Source organism: Epinephelus moara, chromosome 18, assembly GCF_006386435.1.
Source record: "Epinephelus moara isolate mb chromosome 18, YSFRI_EMoa_1.0, whole genome shotgun sequence".
Classification (NCBI taxonomy): Eukaryota; Metazoa; Chordata; class Actinopteri; order Perciformes; family Serranidae; genus Epinephelus; species Epinephelus moara.
In genome coordinates this window covers 9,512,094-9,533,907 of record NC_065523.1, presented here as the reverse complement: position 1 = coordinate 9,533,907, position 21,814 = coordinate 9,512,094, and the positions used below count along the sequence as shown (strand labels likewise).

The 21,814-nt window shown below is 39.5% G+C and overlaps 1 protein-coding gene across 1 annotated transcript; it reads right to left on the bottom strand.

The window, feature by feature from the left end:
* Nucleotides 1-197: 197 nt before the first annotated feature.
* ubald2 (UBA-like domain containing 2) lies at nt 198-18,673 on the bottom strand. Its single transcript, XM_050070192.1, has 3 exons — nt 18,408-18,673; nt 10,990-11,046; nt 198-4,808 (listed from the first exon to the last, which is right to left on the bottom strand). The coding sequence occupies exons 1-3, from the start codon at nt 18,525-18,527 to the stop codon at nt 4,452-4,454; spliced, it is 534 nt and encodes a 177-aa protein (XP_049926149.1). The 5' UTR covers nt 18,528-18,673; the 3' UTR covers nt 198-4,451.
* Between the last annotated feature and the right edge of the window lie 3,141 nt (nt 18,674-21,814).

Here is a 21,814-nt window from a genome sequence, read left to right as displayed (position 1 = left end):
CATCGACTGATGAGAAACAGCAGCTCAGCCCCGACCACATCCTTCCTCCAACATTCAGTCTCGGTTATGCAAAGACAAGTAACTTAGTTTGGGAACCACACGTTTTTTCTGCCTTCTCAACCGTCCTTCAGCTCTGACAGTAAAAACCAAAACATGTGTGATGACACGCCGTCAGCAGTGAGAGATGAAGCAGAGTAGCAGATCATACCTTGTTTTATTAAACATATAAATACAAATTTCAACAGCGGAAATGAACATAAAGTACTCAAGAGAAATCTCTATAAAAGAGCCATGGATTAGAAGAAAAAAAAAATACCGTCATCCACTTGGTGAGAGCAAAATAAAAGTTGAACAGGAGGTTAAAAGAAAAACACCCAGTTTGTAAAATCTTCTAGGTGGTTGGGACACATAAGTTGTATCTTACTGGTTACAGTTTCCAAATCTCCAGTTACCATGTACCTCTACATGGAGCTCCATCACAGAGATAATAACAGAGTAAAGCACCCTGCGGTAAGCTTGTACAAAGACTCTCCTGTCCTCCCACAAAACTCCAAAACCTGCAGTTCATTCATTAAACACAACAGCAGACAACACGTCCCGTCACCAAAACTCATCAGTCAGGAGTTCAGCAAATTTCAGACATTCAAAATCCGCCTCAACTCGTCCACAATTGGTTTGATTTAAAGGAAAAATCCGCCCTCAGGTCATTAAACACTTCAATAAAAACGTCTTAACCTGCCTGATTTATAGCACAAAGGCATGTTCAACACAAAATCACAGTCCAACATTTCTTTTCACCATGTTGCTGTGTTTGAGACAATTTAATGTAATATTTCTGCCGTTCTAGATGTCATTATGGTAAGGCATAAAAATGTACTTGCAGACTCTTAAGAATCTCTGGAGTCGTATAATCCATCACAGAAAATATAAAGTCTGCATTAATTTCTATTAAGTTACATTAATCTCAACAAAAAGTACTTCAAAAGTTTTTCATGCTGATTCAACTTAACTTTTAATATTGTTGGTTTTTCTATTAAAATATAATGACTCACATTTAATAAGCAGATGATGTTTTGTGCATGAAACTGTTGCTGAGTATAAGTATAAAAAACCTTAAATTTAACTTAAACGTTTTAAATGAATGATGTTTAGTCATTTTTAGAAGTAAAAGATCATAAGAGTTGTAACACATCTGATGGTTTTAGCTTTAAAATGTGATAATTTGCTGATTTTACATCAAAGGAAACTATATATATTTGAATGGTTCATTTTTCACTGTTTTCTGATGTTTTACAAAAACAAAAGATTAATTAATGATAAAGAAAAAGGCATATTAATTGATAATAAAATAGGGATTTAAAAATACAACGATCCAGATCAGTATATCGATTCAATAATCACCAATGCAAAATTTAAACATCAAGACATATCGTCATCTTCAGGATACACCTTTATATTGAAATTCCTATGTCTCATCTGTGTCATCATTTCCATCCAAGCCTACTTCCTGCCTAAACATTCAAATAGTGCTAGTGGGCTTGTGCCAGGCAAACAATGGTAATTGTATCATGTTAAAACTTGAGATTTACACCCCTATATTGAAAATAATCTAGAGTTTTCAAATCAATCAGCACTTTAACTGCTTTACCTCTCAGTGTTACTGGAATGTTTAATATTTAACGTGATGGATTATATGACTAAAAAAAACCCTTAACAGTCTGCAAAAACTATGACTGCCTGCAACTGATGACAATGTGAAAATGTAAAACTGTCTCGGTTGCATTCAGAATGGGCAAAAAAATGTTATACATATTACTGAACCTGCAAAAACTCCTTTCAAAGAGGGTAAATGACCCAGAGAAAGGGAAGTAAACATGTCTGTACAACGACTGTGGTGCCCTTTAGTCAAATATCAACACAAGAATGTGAAAGATTCACAGAACAAAGCAAGTCCAGAGGTGTAAACATCACCAGCAGCTGTTTTTCTAGTGTTTCAGGAGGGATTTTTCCTTTACATCAAAGATCATTTCATTCATTTCTGTATCTGATATTAAATATAATCGTATCAGGTTGCTGGGTTTGAACAGTATTAATTAAGATATCTTATGATGGGAAAATAACAGCTTTGATCGTGAAGCCCTACCTCCCAGAGACAGACTCAAAGTGAGCCGCTGTGAACAAATAAAAGAGGAAAATCATACAGAAACTGAGCTGATTGTCTGTGTGGTGATGTGAAGAATAAAAGTTTGTTTTTTTCTTTTCTTTCTGCATCCCGTTGCTCCCTGAAGTCGACAACTACTGCTTCCTCTTTCCCGTGAAGTGACAGTGACTTTCTGGTTTTCATTTTTAAAACTTGAAACTAATCTACTGGTGGTTTTGTGAACAAACAAAGTCTGGTCGAGGTTTTTGTAGATCCAAACAATCATTTCGGACTCCGGACTGTATTCAGGTGTGAACACAGATTTCAGCCGTCCGCTGAGCTCTGTTGTAAATTCTTCAGCAGCAGTTTGTACTTGTTTAAACCCTCTGATCCTGTCTGTGTTTGCAGCAGAGAATACATTCAGAGCACATGTGGGGCCTCTCCCATTCACACAGACAGAGGTAGGAGTGGTTGAGCGTCTGAAAGGTTGTGTGGAAAATCACTGAGTTGGCCTCTAACCCCCCCCCCCCACAGATAGACAGACAGACAGAGAGAGACATGGCAGAGGTACTGGCAGCTCACCGCCTGACTATGTCAAATTAAAATGTGCGTTTTTGTGAGATCATCATCAGTGTGACTGAAATATTTTGGCTGAGGGTTTTATTTACAAAACTGCCTCATTATCAGTCAACAGAAAATCAATATTGAGGTTTTCTTGCTGCAATCAGGAAAATTAAAAACTACTCTCCTGCTTATTCAACATGGCGTCTTTAAAGTCTCTTTCTTTGACCGTTGGGCTAAAATGATAAAAAAATAAAAAAAATAAAAACGTGGCAGCTCTTTCAATTATCAAATTATTGCCGTTCTACCAAACGTACTGATCATACTTCTACCTTGCAATACATCTTCCCTCACCATGTGTTTGTGTTTGACACGTGCCTCTTGTGTATTATCATTTTACTCATTATATTAACACTTCCTGCAAATTTTAAGGGATTTACAGAATCCTCAAACACTTGTGTCCATCTGGATGAAAAAAATATTCTGACCACTGCAAACATAAAAAAGATTTTCGAAACGTGCGACTGTATTTTCTATCCAGGTAGTCAGAAGTATGTCGACGCTCTTTTTGTACAACACGTGAAACATGAAAGTGTGTATTTATAATCAATTCAGCTGTGGACACATAACCTCACTCAACAGTATGTAGTGTGGTTCACGCCATATGTTTAGACAGGCACGGTCATTTTTTATGAATTACCTCATATCATCGTTTAATATTTGTTTTTAGCAGCCTGTAACAGACACCACAGACTGCACTGGTACATTTTCATAAGAGCTGTGGTTTTTTTTAAGCTCAAAAAGTAATCATTTAATTTTGCTTCTAATACAAGCTCTGCAGAAGGAGCTGAAGAGTGAACTCCAGAGACTGACCTCGTTTTTCCAAACAGAAATCCTGAATTAGACATTACAGTTTGCAAACAGCGACAGAGGATGAGAAACTAATTTAAAATCTTTCTTAATGTGCAGCAGCAGTAAGTATTTTCTCATCCAGATGGATTTGAGGGTGTTTGAGGAGGTTAATGTTTTCAAACAACCTTTCTGGGTTTATTTGTGTTGTAAATCTGGTCTGTGACTCAGGTGTAATGGTAAAAATGCACAATATGCACCAACTGTTGTGTCTCTCTAGTACGACGGCATGTGATCCGGCCAGTGTTAAGTTTCACTGTGGAGAGCAGTTTTATGGTTGTAAATGAAACTTGACTTCATGGCTCCAGCATTAATACACATCTATAAACTTGTTCACACTGTACACATGCTCCACACATCTGAGGCCATTCATCTACAACCTCTTTGTTTATCTGCTGGTTATTGCCGACTTCCTGTCAAATTATTTCTGAACCCTCTGAAAGAAGAAGAGTTTCTATTAAAAAAAAAAAAAAAGATCACTTCAACAGATCACATGGCTCCTATCCTCAGAGAGTGCTCTGCTGAGTCCTGGGCTTGTTTTGCATTGATGATGATAAAAAGTTTCTGCAGAGACTCAGTGTTATCATCAGAGACCCTCCAGGTTCTTCCTCGGCTTGGATGACTTGTGATGAAGATGGAGAGAAGGAGTCTCCTGCTGAGTCCGACTACTCATCTTCAGTTTAGAAAAACAAGAGAGGAAAACAGTATCTTTGTCTTTTTCCTTTTCCTCTCGTTCCACACGTGAAACCCTCCCATCCCCAACCCCGACATCCCCCACCCTCCCAAAACAGATTCATTTGGCTACACTTGAACCAGCCTCGCTCCCTGCCTCGTTCCTGTCTCATCTCTGGCCATGGAGCGCTGATACAACGGGGGGCTGCTGGGAGCCGCTGGGCTGAGAGACGGGGGGCCACATGGGAGTCTGTTGCATGTGGTGGTGGTGGTAGTGGTGGTGCATGTGGTGGCCCGTGGGTGATGACGGGGGCAGCCAGGCCGGCTGGTGGCTGGGTGGTGAGGAGGCCCAAAAGGAACTGAAGCCCGATGTGGAGGAGGGGGCTGGGGGGGAGCATGCCATGGACGCCTGGGAGGGGCCGCTGCCAACGCTGGAGCTACACTCAGACGCCCGCAGCTTGGAGAACATTGTGATGGCATCTGGGAAGTTCGGCGGCGTGGCAGGAGTGTTTCTCGGAGTGCACATCTGTGGGACCAAAAACAAGATGAAGAAAGTTAACAGGAAGCAGTTTTAAGCTTAAATAATCACCTCGATGGTACTGGACATAGGAATGTGATTCTAATTATAGTGTAACCATCAAGGTTACAAGGTTAATGTTTTTTAGTTCTGAGAAATTAGGTTTTATCTGTCAGTTTGGTGGATGACTCTAAATACTACAATACCCATAAGCCTCGGCAACTGCCATGGAGAAGAAGCCATTTAAAAGTGCGAGTCAGAGTGATAGCAAATATTAAAACGCTTCAATGTTGAATTTGTGAGCAAAACACATCACTGTTGTAACTGAATTCATCCATTGAACCAGCGCTTGTCAAAACAATATAACATAACACATCCATTTACGTTTCATTAAAGGGATAGTGCACCCAAAAATGAAAATTCAGCCATTATCTACTCACCCATATGCCGACGGAGGCCCTGGTGAAGTTTTAGAGTCCTCACATCCCTTGCGGAGATCGGCGGGGGGAGCGGCCAGCACACCTAATGGCTGACGGCGCCCCAGACTAACGTCCAAGAACACAAAATTGAATCCACAAAGTATCTCTATACTGCTCATCCATAGTGATCCAAGTGTGCTGCAGCCCCGACATAAAAAGCTGTTTCGAAAAATGTCATATGAGCTCTGTTTTTAGCCTCATTGTAGCCTGTAGCTCTGACTGCTTCTCTGTGCTCCGCGCTCACGTGTGCGCACTCAGGGTGATCGGTAATGCACGGTCTCTGAAGTGCAGCAGTCTCGTCAGTACTGATGTCCAGATTTTCAAGTGCAGGCATCACCAATTCCCAGTCTGAGCAGCAAAGACTTTCCTCATCTGTTGGCATTGCTTTGCATTTGAAACAACTACACCACCAGGTTTCCAGTGCTTGACTCCGGTATTCAGCAGCTGGCTGAGGGTTAGGCTCATGAGCTGCGGCGGCTGCTTCGTCCAGTAGCCTGAGTTCCGTCCGTATACTCGGGCTCAAACAAATATGGCTCAACAAAGAAATGCTGTTCCTCCTCAATTTCAAAGTCTTTAGACATGTTGGGCTGTCCTTTGCTAAAAGACTGTAGTGCAAATGATCTTTTAGCTACTGTGGTTACCGTTGTCTCTCCCTGCGGTGCACATGTCACGTGATGTAAACACGGGTGAGCAAAGCTCATGCTTTCGCTGGTCTCGCGCAGGCGCGCACACGTGAGCGCGGAGCACAGAGAAGCAGTCAGAGCTACAGGCTACAGTGAGGCTAAAAACTAGGGATGCACCGAATATTCGGTAACCGAATATATTCGGCCGAATATTGCAAAAAAACACACATTAGGTGGAATAAGTTAAAAGCAAGGCCGAATAATAGCGGCGTGTTTTGATCAATGGCGTGCCGTGACGGGCGGAATAAAATGTCGGCAGTGTGGCGATCCGCCTGTCAAGGCACTCGCATTTGCGACTAAAAATAGTTTTGAGCGAGCAAAATAGGCTTAAATCATTCAGCACGCTGTGCGAGCAGCCTACAGATTTCAACCACCAGCAGAAACAAAAGGCGAATCCCATCGGTTGTGGGTTGAACGGGGGTCACAGACACAGTATTCCTGTCAAATACGGCGGCCATCGGCTTACCGGCAACGGACAAGTCTGTTCCAATAATATCCTCTTCTTGGCGTCATGACTGCCCAAAAGTACCCGAACGGCCGAGCCAGCCGAACACAGGTATGTGACGTGTCAGAGGAGAAACGAGCCGTTCACAGCCCACAAACCTCACCGCACTTTAGGGACTGTTCATTACTTATGAAGGGACTGTCAGGGGAGGAGGGTGGCTCGTTGATTCTTATTTTATTTATTTATTTTATTTTGATCCCCCCTATGTTAATCATTTATTGATGCTGTTTTTGAAGTATGAATAAGTCAATAAGTAATTTATTCCATTGAAATATCATTGATGTATTATAGAAAAGTGATTTATCTTTTTATAAATGACAAAAGGCACATTTGCCTCATTTTCGCTGTGGTATTGTGATACTACTCGGAACCATGATATTTTCACTGGTATCGCACAGTGGGTCCCAATTTTGGTACCGTGACAACACTAATCTGGAGGGGGTTCATCTGCAAAAACTAATGAAAAACTAAACAATGATATTCGGTATTCGGTACTCGGTATTCAGCCAAGCGTTTAATAATAATCGGCTTCGGCCACAAATTTTCATTTCGGTGCATCCCTACTAAAAACAGAGTTCATATGACGTTTTTCGAAACAACTTTTTATGTCGCGGCTGCAGCACACTTGGATCACTATGGATGAGCAGTATGGAGGTACTCTGTGGATTCAATTTTGTGTTCTTGGACGTTAGTCTGGGGCGTCGTCTACCATTAGGTGTGCTGGCCGCTCCACCCGTCGATCTCCGCAAGGGATGTGAGGACTCTAAAACTTCACCAGGGCCTCCATCGGCATATGGGTGAGTAGATAATGGCTGAATTTTCATTTTTGGGTGCACTATCCCTTTAAGGCATAAAGTTACACATACAGGGCAGGCCGCTTTAAGTGACACACTGATAGTGTCCTCGGCTTCTCAGTCAGATCAACCCCTCGCTCCTCCATAGCACCAGCCTCTCACCCAAATATGGTCACTTCTGACTCTAAAAAAGATGGCGACGTCCGTAAGGCCACACTCGAGGCTTTAAAATGGGAGTCCACAAACCGACTGGTGACGTCAGTAGCTAAATCCATTATTTTTACAGTCCATGGTTAAAACATGTCCCTATAACCATAAACAAACCCTTAGTTTATTTATTGATTTTTTTAGTACGTTAAGACTAAACATGTTGTAATCAGCCTTTAAAACAAGAACTGTGTTTATGTTTTTAACTGTAGACTGTAAACTCACAGATCTACTATACTGTGGATAGTTCTGATCTGTGTGCAACACGCTGCTAAATGCCAAATGTCCTCAGTGAGAACATCAATTAAAGTGTAATTAACACACACACACACACACACACACACACACACACACACACACACACAGATCAGGTAGCATACAGAAATAGAGGAGGGGTCCTCTCAGCTGTGCAGCAGGAGGGAGGATGCTATATTTAGAGCAAACATACACACGCATGTTCATTAGGATGTTTCTGACCAAAACAACTATAATTCAACAACACTACTCAGCCTCCTGTGCGACTGTGTGAGACACTTTGTTTTGCTGCTGGAAATGTAATAACTGAATTTCATGCCACTAACACAAGACACCAGGGTCCATTACACAAAGGGCAATTTTTGTATTCAAGTTTTATTGGATCTTCCCTGACTCCTCACTTTAAAGCTGTAGTTATAAAGTTAACTGTGCTATACACATGTTCTTGCTCAATGCTTCAATTTCCTGCACGAGAACAATTAAGTTTATCTTATGTTGCTGGTTTGCCCAAATAACCAAACACTTTTATCTTTAGAAAAACACTGGCGTTTTGACCAGTGTTCAGGGGAACTGGAGTGGGATTTTGAAATTACTAGAACACATTAACTTTTGCAATAGACCCACATGTCATCCTCTCTATATTAAAGATTTTTCTTTAAATTTCTGTCAAGGTGGAAAAGCTTTTGAAACACTGGGAGGCATTTCAAAAGGGCAAACATATCCAGTATTTCACAAGAAAAAAGGAATTATTAAATAACACTCATCTTTGTGTGGGAGAAGTATATTTTGTTTTGTTCTATTAAACTATCGAAGTAGATTTTATTGGATTTCTAGCTAGGTGTATCCAATGAACTGGCAACTGAGTATAAATATGACAGCAGAAATGACCCCTTAAAACCCTTCAGCCAGACACTATTCCTAAATGATTGTGCACAAAAGAAAATGTTTCAAATAAACAAAGCAGATTTTTGCTGAGGTTTCCTCATGTCTAAAATATGATTTGTAGGTCAGGGCCTCTCTATAGCACCACAATGCTTCATTTGTGATGATATGTTCTGACACATTTTACTTTCATTAAAAAACTGCAGCTCAGATCTGGATATTGCACTTGGCCATACTGCATTTTCGATAATATTTCAATTATTTGCAGCCCTATAGTAGCCTACGTTTATGTTTCCACGGAGAGCCAATGTACTATTGATTAATTCTATCACTAAAATGTCATCAATCAAACTGGGCCACATTAAATGTTAATGACATTATCTAGATCTGACGTTATTATTAATAAACAGTAACAAACTGTCTGGTACATTCACACATTAACATGTGACTCATCGCTTTGAGGATGAAACGTAAACAGAAGTGTTCCTGCTCGGCTCCTCTGGGAGTGCCGGTGTTCAGGCTGCATCTACGTGTAAGTTACAAACAATAACACCTCTCATGACAATCTGTCTCACACACACACACACAGTGGTATTCCTTCTGCACACATGACCCTCATGCTTTAACAACATGTCACAGAACCAGTTTTTTTATCGGACTGATGACCTTCAACGTCATCAAAGCCTGAACTTAAAACAAGCCACAGAAGCTGTTTTTTTCTTTGATTTTAATATTTAATTCTTTTTATCATCTGTTAAATATTTGCAACATTAGTTTTGTCTTCACCTCTGTTTTTATTGTGGATCAATGTGTGTTTGGTGTCTCAGATCTGTGTGACAAAGTCATAAAAATAGCAGTTTGACTAAGTCTGATCTCATTAGCTCTGAGTCATCTTCATGAAACAGTTCATCAATAGTTAGCTGATAGTCTGTCTTTATATTGTTCTTTTCTTCTGTGTCAGAAAGAGTTGATGACAAACTTTTCTTCGTCAGCAAAAAGAGTCCATCTTTCATTAAAGGCTCATTATTGCTGCAACACTGACTTCTTTCTCCTCCATGCTCACGGCCCTGAGGGCATCGTGAAGCCATGTTGGGACAGTCTGAGCGTAGGAGGAGGAAGATGAGGGAGGGGGAGGTCTTGCAGTTGATGCTCAACCTGAGTTGCTTCACTCTTTCTCTCAGACCTCTGCAGCTGTACAGCCCTGTACTACTCCACACACACACATACACACACACACACACACACACACACACACACACACACACACACAAACAAACACAGGAACCCTAGGCGAGATGATGTCACCACACTGCACCCAAAATAATAACAAACTCCTGCCGCTACCTCTCTCTCTCTCTCTCACACACACACACACACACACACACACACACACACACACACTCTTCCTCCTTCCTCACCCTCTAAAGCTACAGCTCGCTCCGCCCAGAGCAACCGACAAGCACGTACACCAACACGAGAGCAGCCGGAGGAGGAGGGAAGGAAAACAGACTGAAAACAAAACATGGCTGCAGATGTCGGCATGCTCTTCCTGCATGATCGGAATCAGACAAATCCCGAGAGAGAAGATTCAGACATGCACACAGTTAAGAAACAGGGTTGCATAAGCAGAACCGGGCCAAGGACATGATGACGCAAGTCTGCACAGCCACAGAATAATTATTTCATTCATTCAGACTCAGTTTTGTCCAATGAATCCTCTTCGTAAGCCAATAATTATTGCGTTACAGGGCTGCAATTAAAGATTAAACAGCTATTATGGCTGCACACACACCCTTCCTTACAGCATAAAGACACTTTTGATGTAACTGTGATCAGAGTGTGACACACCCTCTGTCATGTGTTTCAGTCCAAATGAGTTTCCTGCCCAAAAGCTAAACAACCATAAACTAAGATATGAATTCTAACCTAACAGATAGAAACATTAAGAGGAACCATTGTCACAGTTCAAAGCTCCCTTCACTTTTTAAATAGTATAATGTGTTCACTTGTGCTGCATTGGTGGGTAGTTCAGAGGGCCTGGGGATTCAGAGCGTTCAACAAAAACCGCTCACAACGTCAGCTCAGCAGCTTAAGAGCAAATGTAGAGCAGGCGAGTTTAGTACTTTATAACCTGCTCTGGTAAATATGTTCTTTATGTGTTGTTTGTAGGAACAGTGTTGTGAAATCTTAAAGCAACACTGATCCCTGTTCAGTCCTGGACTTGCTCTGACTGCTGGGAGTCCTGCTGGTGTGTTAAGCTCAGCTGTGTGTCTGCAACCAGCAGGTCAGTGGGTTCACCCATCCCACCGTCCAGTGCAAGGGATTCGGCCTCTGTTTAGCTGCACATGCCTTTTTTTCTTTTCAGGGGGAAGCAAATGGACTTACCATCTGGTGGTGGTGACTGGGGATGTTGGCCTCCTGGAAGAAGGAGCTTAAGGCCGTCTGCGGGGAGAGAAAGAGGAGGAGGATGCAAGGAAAGAGAGAGAGAGGAGATGTGTTATGAGCATTTTTATTTATTAAATTGAAACACCAACAACATCGAGCAAACATTTGCGTTCTTTCCCCATCCGGTCAATGAAAACAAGAAGTGACCCATCCCCCCCCTCTTCACTACCATCAGCCCTCGGGTCAGTTAACACAACTGGTCACGTGAGCTCAGGGTTAAAACTATTATCTCCATGCCGGGATCTAAAACAGGGTTTGTCAACCACAGCAAGGCTTGTTCAGATTAGCTTCAAGCTAATGGACTCACTGATACAGAGCGTAAAACTTCACAGGAACACTGAAGTTGAATTACACTGGAACACTGTCTGAATTTGCTAATTTTACATTTAAGTTTCTGACCGGTTAAGTTTAAACATTCATTTTGTTATTTCTGAGGTGCAACGAAGCAGAGCTGTAACGAAAGACCTATGGCTGCAACTTATTTTTCATTAATTGATTGCTTTATAAGATCTTCTTAAAGCCCAAGTTGACATTCAAATTGTTTTAAGTGTTTTTTCTGGCCATTTGTCACTCAGTTGTCTCCAGTAGTGTAAAGTAGTTTAATTCAATTTAACAATTCTCTCTCAATTTAATTAAACAAGTTTGAGAATTTATCATAGTTTATTTGGAATAAGCATATCATTTTGTTATAGATTCTACTGACTATTTAAAAAAAAAAAAAAAAAGACAAAGATGGGTTTGCCTTTTTCAGGGGTATATATATAGCAAATGGCATTGTTTGGCACACTTCAATTTAATGAGCGTTCTTCTTTAAACACATATTTCCAGGTTGGCAATCACTCATAAGGGCACACTCTTCACCCAACACATCGGTGGAGGGCCCACTGTCTTTATGGGTCCGAGTTGACATATTTAGATTGTTGTTGTTTTTAATCATCCAACGCAGGACATAAAAAACACATTAAAAAGTCACATCTGAGAATCTGTATGAAGTTCATTTTGTGTAAATATTTACTGAAAATATTTATGGCTTATTAAAGGAATACTTCACCAACAAAATGACCATTTGTAAATCAATTAGTCATGCTGTGTTTGGGAAGTACTGAGCACATGACTGGATGACTGACGCCTGGATTATACTGCATGAGTTGTGTGAGAATTTGTAAACAAATTGTTTTGATATAGTTTTGCAATTATTAAACAAGGTATTAAACAAATATATGAACTTCTTTCTCTGGTAAAACAACATAGAGTTGAAAAAATTATTTGATTAAATGACTGACATGAAATTAATTGCCAGTAATTTTTATTATGGTTAATTGTTTTAGAAACTTTTGTATGCAAAAATGCCACACAAAAAAACACTGTTGCAACTTCTCAAATATGAATTCTTGCTGGTTTTCTTACTCTCCTGTGACGGTAAACTCAATTAAAGCTCAAATGATTAGTTGACCAATCACAGTTAGCTACCACTTTTGTCATGTTCACTAATTTCAGTTTCTGAAATGTGTGAATTTTCTGCTTGGCCTTGATTTATCATACAGGAAGTTGAACTTCCTGAGGGTTGGGACATTTGAAAAAGTCTGGATTCTGAAAAGACAGACATTTTCCACTACTTTCTTACATTTTATCACCAAATGATTAATTCCTTGACAGAGAAAATAATTCATTATTAGTGAACATAATGATAAGTTGCAGCCCTACAACAACAAGAGTCCTGCCGGAGTATGAGAGCCAAGCGGGTGGAAAACACAAACACTATAAAATGTAAACAGCAGCTTTCATGGCTGCCTCCCTGCGCAAACAAGGAAATGAGTTGGCTTCTTGTATTGTTCCTCTTTGTTGTGAACAAAGAACAAACACACACTTCATGACCTCTGAGAAACAGAAACAATCGGCTGATAACACAGAAGACATTCCTCTGAGTGTGACTGTGGCCTGATTCATATGGATGATGGGAAATACTGAGGGTGATGTCATTCTTTGGAGGCTAATCAGTGTATGAAGTGAAGTAACAACTCTACAACTAAATTAACTTTATTACAAAAGGTAGGGGTTTCTACAAAAGGAGTCATTAATAGATGCTGTTCCTCACAAGTTGTTTCACTTTTTAAAAAGGTGTTAAGAACAATTCCACCTCCAAATCTTAACGCAGATGGGAAATACAATCACAACCTGGGAAAACATGCCTAAAACTCTTTTGTCCTGCAGCTGAACAGCAGGAAGTGTTATTATACAGCCTTCTTAAAGTAAAATTCAATCAAATATGAGGCTGCACTGTGTTTCTTTACAGGGGCCAAAGTATCAGACAGGAGTGTGAGCTTGTTTTACTGCTCAGCGTAGCCTCCATTTCCCTTCACTAGAGGCCTCTTTGTCGCCAACACTTCAGTGAATGCAGTGGTTTCCCCCCACAGACTAACCCCAGTCCTCCACCCCTCCTCCCACAGTCTGGTTGTTTGACAACAGCAGCAGCAGCGCAGGAATGTCTGCCGTACAACGTGACACACATCTCAAAGCGTGAAAGTGCTTTGCTGCTTTTGTGTTAAGAGCCACCGAGTCCACGCTGCTCTTTGTCTCCTCTCAGTTTATTTCTCAGGACCCAGTTTGGTCACCAATGTCACAATGTCCATTCACATTTCCTGCTGCTGTAAACACAAACACTGTGGAGGGAACTTCACATGAAAGAGCTCAGTGGAACTGACCTGCAACGGACTAACAGGGTTTTACCAGAGCTTCCTTAAAAGCTCCTGCACTGGAGACTTTATTTCCTCAGTAGTGATAAAAAAAAAAAAACAGAAAACATTCAAGTGAAGAAAAGATGTTAATGTGATGAAGGCGGATATTTTCAGAGTAAAAAATGTAACTTTTAATTCAGTATGTTGTTGCATAAAGTCAAGATGAAATGAAAAATGCCTGTTTTACTCTTTCAGATCTCATCTCTGGTCATATTGTGTACCTATCCAATAATATATGCCAAAAATAAATAAATTCCTTCATACTGTTATATCAGAATCATCAAAAATGATGTTTTCTTCCTGTAAAACAAAATATAACGTGTGCTTATGTAAGCTAGTACCAACCAATAACATCTACCCATCAATCAATCTGCAACTTTAAGCTGCACATAGCTAAGATTAAGTTGGCTTGCTAGCTTCCTTGACTGATGGATACTACTATGTCGTCTGTGAATTTCATTTTCCTAAGACAGTAAAGGCATGACCCCCTCTACTCTCCCTCTGACTGGCTATTACTCATTGCCTTCATTAGTTGGGTTGGTTAGATTTAGTCATGAGGAGTGAGACTGGTTAAGGCCCAGACACACTTAGCCAACATTAAAGAACTGGCAGCGACGAAAGCTGCCTGTTGCCTGTTTTGTGCACAAAAATTTGCAAATGAACAAACTGCAAAGGCTACAGCTGACGGCCAACTAGCACGTATGTTCTGCGCCTGTGTGAGAGGACATAACTCACCATACCAGTAGAGGGCAGTAGTTGGTAAACCTCAAAAGGGAAACCGGAAGCCCACCATGACACTAGTTAGTCATTTAGCACATTAACAACACAATTCAACGTTAAAAGAACAAAGCATATTTACCGTGTGCTTTTGAACAATAACAAACCATCACGAAACGTTTCTGCTAAAGAGCCCTGTAGGGGTACTGTTCCAGATGAGCAAATGTAACATTGGGAAATATTCAGCTCCTGTTCACATCTGTTCAATGTGAGCAGAGGGGCGAATAAAACATTTGCTTCTGGTTGCAAAACAAATTTGGATCTTCGCATCTCGTGGAGTTCCAACTTGGGTGAACTTTGACTGGCCAAGTCACAGCCTCAACCATTAGCAAAGGAGTATGTATGAAGGAGACATCTATTCTTGACAGGCATGGAACGCAAAAAATGGAAAATGCACCAGTAAAATCATATTTTGTGGTCTTTATTGGCAAGCTAGCTGCCAACATAAGCTAGCGAGCTAGCTTTCCATATGTGTCACATCTGGCACTGCCTACATTCAGAACAAATATCACAACAGCTCATGTGTGACTGTGCCATAATTCTCTGTTTGACACACCCGCTTTTCAATGATCAGATCAAATTCCTCTCCATGTTATATCTGCCCTGTCACAATACTCATGCTAGATACTCTCGAAATGTGTGTGAATGATTACAAAAGTGTTGGACATCATACAGAACACAGGTTAAAAGGTAGTAAATGTACGGGGCTGGGACTGACAGAACCTACGTGTACTTACTGGTGTTTTTTATCATGTGGGGGCATAAAAAAAAGAGACATAATACTGCATTCAATGTCACAATATCAGCCATTTCAGTCACAGTTTTCACAGCATTTAGTTACAATACAGTCTCTTCATAAAACACAAATTTTGTCTTGCCATCGCTTTGTAGGAATAAAAGTCCAACTCAAACAATATTAACCTGCAGAAACATCTAAGGAGTTGCATCATTTTCCGACCAGAATATCTATATATGTTAAGTTTATAATATGCATGCTGCATTAATGCTGTTGCAGCTCTGGCTGAGGACAGAAGATGCATTCGGCCCTCGGCTCACAGCCAGAACCAGAACACTGAGAATAATCAGGCCACTGCTGTCACACCGACAGAAACAATAGTCTGTTTACTACGTTCTCACACTGACAGAGAGAAGCCAAACACAAACACCACCTTGTATTCTCCAGTCTCACACACATGCATATCAGAGCTGAAACTATCAGCCAAATAACAAATTACTGATGATTTCAGTCAGTTATCAAGACAAAAACACCAAATGACATTTATTTCCATGTGTTAGTGATGCTTTTGTACTTTCTGTAAGTATTGTTTCTTTTTGTTGTTATCGTTTTATAAAAAAAGCCACTGGACGTTTTTTCCTTTTGTTAAAAAAAAGGGATAAAATGATTAAGCAATTATTGAAACAGTTGAGAACAATGAGATTATTCCTGCCATAAAGAATTCACAAAATTCAGTCAAATCAACTCCATATTAGTCGTATGGCTAAACAAATGACAATAACCCTACCCCTATATCACAAATCATAAATCTGAACAGCATATGACAAACATTATTCTTAGAGCCTCACTTCTGATATGGACGACGTCAAAGGTCAGATTAGACGCTCATGCAGGGGGATGTCCTTGTATTAAACTAAACATTTCTCTGGCCCGTGCTTTCATCACTCAGATGTTTTTTCCTTTGTGTTGTCTTCCAGGGCTCTGCAGTGTTATGCTGTCCTGGTAACATAAAAATTATTCACTCACTGCAGTGACAGAACAATGGTCTCTAAATACTGACTAGTAGTAAGTTACAAAACACGTTCTCAGGTTACACTCCTGTTTCAGTTTATTAACAGTCAAATGTTCAGTATGTCTGTTGCCATGACTGAAACAGTTAATCAGTTATCAAAATAGCTGTAGATTAATTTTCTGTTGACGTGAATTATCAATTGTGAATTATCGACTTGTTTCAGCTCTGCAGCCGAAAGGTCTTTATTTAAACCAAAATAAACCAACTCCCTGACTCACTGCAGCCCTGAGTGGGTCTGACACGTCTGAGCTCCTGAGCAAGTTAAGTCAATCACAACAAACACCTGAGAGGAGCCTTCTCCTTCTCCTCCTCCACCACCTGGCTCGACTACAGCCCAGCACTGACTGCTCAGCCCCAACAGATGGAGGTGTGGTCTGAGTAGGACCATCTGGTGGCTCAAAAGTTAGACATCCCTCAGGTGTCTGTCAGCTGTTCAACAGGCCTGATATATATTACACACTAGCAGCCATCAGGCTTGCACAGACACTGTGATGTTTGCACTCTAACCCTGGTCAGCTGACATGAACAGTCGTGTCGAGACTAGCTGCAGGGCTCCAACTAATGTTTATTTACGTTCCTTTTTGTAGTTTAACAATTACTGTATTGGTTAATTACTTGGTCCATAAAATGTTTAATATAAAAAATGACATATGTTACATCATAGTTTCCAAGAGGGGTTCAAATATCTTATTTCGTCTGACCAACAGTGCTAAACCCAAATAGGGTCAGTTTATAAAAGCAGCAAATACTAACATATGAGGAACTGGAAGCAGAGAATACCTTTATTAACTAATCATTTCAGCTTTTATTAAGTGCTCACAGCACAGAAAGGCCTGTATATGAGAACAGCTGGAAGGATAATGCATCTTAATCAGTCTATTTATAACTGAACAAGACTAGGATCAATGTCAGACCACTCTAAGTACAGTAAGTCTAACCTCTCTATCCGCTCTTGTGGAGGAAGTATTCAGATCCTTGACTGAAGTAAAAGTACTAATGCTACACTATGGAAATACTCCACTACAATTAAAAGTCCTGCATTCAAAACCTTATTTAAATAAAGGTATTTAAATAGTATTAGCAGAGTGTACTTAAAGTATGAAAGTAAAAGTATTCATTGTGCACATTAAGCACATAAAGAAACACTTCCTCCTTCAGTTTATCACAAATATTCATCATGAATACAACTGGAGATACATGGTTTTCACTGAAAGGGGAAGGAAGGGGATGAAAACTGTAATATGAAAAGTAACTAAAGCTGTCAGACAAATGTAGTGGACTAAAAGTACAATATTTACCTCTGAGATGCAGTGGAGTAAAAGTATTAGGTTGAAATAATAATAGTACCTCGAATATGTACTACAGATTAGTACTTGAATAAATGCACATTCTACCCCTGAAACTAAAATAATCCAGTTCAGCAAACATTCTGTTAAACTATAGAAATATTTTCCCCCTGATTAGTTAAATAACATGAAAAGGGAAAATGTGATAGAAAGATTGTATTTAATCTGTTTGGCAGGGAGAGTTTGGCAGTTCATCATTCTGTGAGATTTGATCTGAACAAACAAGCCAAACCTGTAGTTTCTACTCACTAAGTAATGGAAGAGAACATGCTATGCGAAAGGCCTTGTTGTCTGACAAGATGGCATCAGTGATTTTGGCACTCCACGTTTACATAAACCCTTTTTATTTCCAGTGACAGCCATTAAACCATAAAACAATAGCCTAGCTCGAGCGACTATAATGTTTTATGAGGGCTGCTAGGAGCTAGGCTAACAACAATTAGCTTGGCAATGACACGGTGAATTCCAGTCGAGAATGTAAACAAAAAACGGCGAGGAGGCTACCACGTCCTCAGTGCTGCTAGCTTAGCTGGTGTTAGCTATAGGAGCGCATGGTCGTGAAGAAGGACACAAACTACTTTAAATAAACAACACGAGGGGTTAATTCAAACGTTTCAAGAGCTCATAGATGGACTGAAGATTAAATAAACGGCCACACATTACAGAGACGACTAAAAAGCGTCCAGTCTCACCTCAAACTGCCAGTGGGCCGCTTGTAGGAGCTGCTTCGCCTGATCGGCGGCGCATCCAGCCGTCAAAACAAACTGGTTGATCATGACTTGATGTCTGAGTTCGTCCATATTCACCGACATGACAGCTTTCCCCGCAACACGCAGTTGCTTTAAAGTCCAAAACAAAACAAAACTAGTTAAACCTTCACTCGGATCGACTCCTGTGAACCCTTCAGACCCCGGTCCTCCCTGCCTGCCTGTCTGTCTCCCACCGCCGAGTCTCCGCAGCTTCCAGCAGCAACAACAATATTTTCATGTCATCACCAACAACAAAGAGGAGGGCGCTCCTGATTGGACCGCTCAGGAGCCAGAGGAGCGCTGATTGGCAAAAGCATTTAAACTTACCGGTGCGCTTGGTTTAGGTATCTGACACACCGCCGAGGAGTGGAGTCGAACAGAGTTACAGTAAATACTGAACTCCCCGCCCTCTGTAGTTTACTTGTCGGTTTGTCCATTCAATTTAATCCATGTGCGTTTCACTGGCGTCATGATTGATTGAATATTTGGCGTAAATCCATAGCGATGATTGGCTGCTTCGTTTGGCAGGTATAGGAAGTAAACATGAAGCATGTTGATGTGTACCATATGCACATATAAACACAGTAAATACTTTTACCATTAATATTTATATGTTTTATTATCATCATTTTATTAATTTTGATATGTCCAATTGAGATTGTTGTATGTATATATATATATATATATATATTGTTGTATATATGTATATATATATATATATATATATACATTACATTTGATATTTCACGTTATGCAGGAAAATATGCTTTATCATTATTATTATTATTATTATTACTAATACTATTGTCGTTGTTGTTACATTGCACCTTATACTAGGCTATATCTTACATCCCGTACTATACTGTGTCATACAATATATTACATTTGATATTCTGTGTTATATTGCTGCACTATACTGTGTATTATCTTCTATTATTATTATTACATTGCATTGCACCTGATGCTATGTCTTTTGTCCCACACTATACTTAACCGTACTATATCATCCTACATTGTGTTAGTATGTTATATACTCTCTTTCTACATTATATGTTATATTATATTCATTTTATGTTGATATATGAATACAGACAACACTAAGTATCATTACTTAATTACACTGTATATTATTTTGGTTTAAACTGTTTACATATTAGACTCGCTGCTATTAACCATATCATGTCAGATTTTCCTTGTAGCTATTTTCTTTAATTGCTCTCATATCATTTCACTTTTTACTTCTATTATTACTCAAGTTGCATATAACTCTTTTTCTTACTTTCTCTATTAATCTGTAGTTGTTATTGTCTTTGTGTTGCTGCCATGCCTGAATTTGCCCTCTGAGGATAAGGGTTAATCTTCTCCTAAGTTATCTTATCAAATATCTTTTCAAAGAGCTACTGAAAATGTATTATGTATATATGCACATGGCCATATATTAACATATATGTTAAATAATGGACTATATTAAGCATGTGTACATTATACATGTGTATATTGACACATATATTTGTTTATACATATGTAAAATATGCTAATCCAAAATATATTTTCTATAACACATCTGTGACAAACTCTCTCAGGAAGCTGCAGGGTTTATATAAAAAGTATGCAAAACAACAAAAATATACAATATATCCATACCACATGTCATATCAGCATCTGTTTTGTTAAATATTCTGATTATAAAGACATATTTCCGATGTATGCTATGAGACATAGCATACATCTTGGACTTAAATCCATGATAAGTGAAAAGTGATGTCCACCTCAGAACCCTCTCATAAATATGGCCATTTTTAAAACAAAATAGAGCACTGATTAACAATAAAAAATGTATCTTACAAATAAAAATAATCCACCAAGCACGAGTAGTGAAACAAAAAAAAAGTTCATCAGTGGATAGAAAAGGAGATTAAGTAAGGGCTCATAAAACATCCTATTATGAAAAAAAATGGAACAATGACAACTAATGTTTGATCAATAAAGAAACAAATGATTTTTTTTTTTTTTAGAAATTGGAAACACGTGCATTACAAAAAATATAAAAAACAAAGAAAAGCCAAATGTACCACTAACAATAAAATTAACATGACATAAAGATAAATATATGTAATTGATGTTTACAGACATAACATACAAAAGCTAGAAAAGCAGCCTTTTATTGGTTATCTATTGTTGTAAGCTCTGGTTTGGTTGAAGAAAACCATGTGAGGAACAAGTGTCTGTGCTTTGAAGGTCTATTTTATCAGCATTTTAATTTTGGTATCCTACAGCACTTTGCCTCCTGAACTGACATGTATGGGACATACTATGTACTGAGGACTGACTGGACCAGAATGTTTCTCCTGATAGAGCAACTCTAATCTTCTTATCATGTGAGTGAGGTTCTTATTGGTCTCTCTTTGTGAATAATTCAGCGGTGGTGCAGGTGAAAGCACATGTGACAGAGGAAGTCTATCTATTATGTATTGTTGGAGGGTGTTATTACCTGAAGGGTGTTTGGTGCTTGACAACAGAAAGCACCTGAAATAAGACTGACAGCTTTAAGTGCATTGTATATTTAACTTCTTAAAGGGACAGTTTACCCCCAGAATCAAAACTGATCATCAGTCCAGATTGTTTTGGTGTGACTTGCTGAATGTTGGAGATAAAGGATGTAGAGATACCTGCCTTCTCCTCAATATAATGGCACTAGATAGCATGCATTTCCTCATGGACAAGAGGCCCGTGCATACAAGATACAAACATTAGCTAGCTCAGTGGTGCTAGGTGAGCTAGCAGTAGCCAAGAAGCTAGCTCTAAAACTAAAACTAAAACTAAAACTCTAAAACTAATATTTTTAGTCCAGGACTTTTGTTGTAAGAGAGTATTTTAACAGTATGATACTAGGTTAGTCACATCTTCATGATGCCATCAAAAGATTGTAAAGTCATCATTGCAGGGGAAAGATCTAATATTGAGGGACACATAGTTTCACAGTCCAGTGCCAATGATTAAAACATTTTGGATTTTAACAGGAAATGTGGAATGGTGAGCAGTGATTGGTTGGCACCTTCTCCTACACAGAATTGGATGCTGTTTTTTTTAGTTTCTGTTTCCTGGAGTTGTCCTTCAGTCATCCCCACTGACCTGCTGCTGTCTGTAAATCAGCTGTCTGATTGGTTAAAGGACATTTCTACACTAAAACAAGACCATACAGTAAAGAGGTGGGACTTTATTTTAAAGCTCTAGAGTGAATGATTAACATGAATCTGTCTCCTCAAACTGGACTTTGTCACAGAGGGCTCCACAGAGAGTCCTGGTTGTTATCTAAAACCACATGTTGGAGGCCATGATATGGATTTCCC

What these genes read in the sequence shown, in the direction of transcription:
- ubald2 (XM_050070192.1), bottom strand. Translation starts at nt 18,527, where the DNA reads ATGTCGGTGAATATGGACGAACTCAGACATCAAGTCATGATCAACCAG. An exon ending in CGGCCCACTGGCAGTTTGAG is followed by an intron (nt 11,047 to 18,407) that starts GTGAGACTGGAC and finishes CTCTCCCCGCAG; the next exon opens with ACGGCCTTAAGCTCCTTCTT. An exon ending in CCAGTCACCACCACCAGATG is followed by an intron (nt 4,809 to 10,989) that starts GTAAGTCCATTT and finishes TTGGTCCCACAG; the next exon opens with ATGTGCACTCCGAGAAACAC.